This window comes from Orycteropus afer, unplaced genomic scaffold (genome assembly GCF_000298275.1).
Source record: "Orycteropus afer afer isolate SDZICR_OR568_19922 unplaced genomic scaffold, OryAfe1.0 scaffold00051, whole genome shotgun sequence".
Classification (NCBI taxonomy): domain Eukaryota; kingdom Metazoa; phylum Chordata; class Mammalia; order Tubulidentata; family Orycteropodidae; genus Orycteropus; species Orycteropus afer.
This window is the reverse complement of record NW_006921638.1, coordinates 150516-151536: the sequence shown is the minus strand read 5'-3', so window position 1 is coordinate 151536 and position 1021 is coordinate 150516. Positions and strand designations below refer to the sequence as shown.

General features: G+C 37.7%; 1 protein-coding gene across 1 annotated transcript in view; it reads left to right on the top strand.

The window, feature by feature from the left end:
- The window catches only part of STRN3 (striatin 3), a 135855-nt gene that overhangs the window by 119647 nt on the left and 15187 nt on the right, over positions 1–1021 (top strand). The window contains exon 14 of the mRNA XM_007938524.1: positions 203–370. Within this exon, the coding sequence (XP_007936715.1) occupies positions 203–370 (168 nt within the window). The remainder of the gene's footprint in view (positions 1–202; positions 371–1021) is intronic.

Genomic DNA, 1021 nt, shown 5'->3' with positions numbered 1-1021 from the left:
TGAGAAATACAGAAAAGTGTAGGGAGAATAACAATAACCCGTGTAACTCCACCTTTTAGAAGCAGCCACTGTGTACACTTTGGTTTATTTTCTTAATAGCGTTTATGTATGGTCTTTCTATTTAATTATATGGTAAATTATATACCAAAGTATTTCTTCTAATTGTTTTCTTTTAGCTAATTTATTTGTTTGTTTCTTCCAGAGCCAAATGTTCTAGGTGGCACTTTAGTTGCTCATACAGATGCAGTCTGGGGTCTTTCTTACAGTGGCATAAAAAATCAATTACTATCTTGCTCGGCAGATGGCACTGTTAGGTTATGGAATCCACAAGAAAAATTGCCGTGTATTTGCACTTACAATGGAGACAAGGGTAAGTAAATTTTGCTCTAGTGGAAGAAGTTTATTTTTTTCTTTGGAATTTAGAAAACAGAAAAGACAACACAACTAATTTATTATTTCTTTGCTACTCTAAAGAGGTATGTTGAAAAGCATTTTATGAAACTTGTGATAATCTTTAAACTGTTAGTTTATTTGTACATAAGAAAAGTGTTTTGCATCTATATTCTTACTCAGTGCTTTTGGACCTTTTTCAGATCATGTCCCATAGAGAAAATAAAAGTGTATGAAACAGTGGGGTAGACAAATGAAGCAGGGGTCAACGGGAGCTCTGGTAGCATAGTGGTTAAGGCACTTGACTGCTAACCAGAAGGTTGGCGGTTCAAACTCACCAGCCACTCCTCAGAAGGAAGATGGGGCAATCTACTTCCGTAGTGATACTGCCTTGGAAACCCAAGGAGGGGTTGCTATAAGTCGGGTCCGACTTGACGGCACATAACAACAACAACAATAGGGGACAACAGGGAAGGCCCTCTATCTGCTGCAGGTGATGGATGCCCCCAAAACTGCAGGATTCAAAGTTTCAAGCATACTTTTTTTTTCCAAATTGTGATTTGGGTGAAGATTTACAGAGCAAATTCACTTTCCATACAGCAGTTCACATATACTTTGTCTCATGTCATTG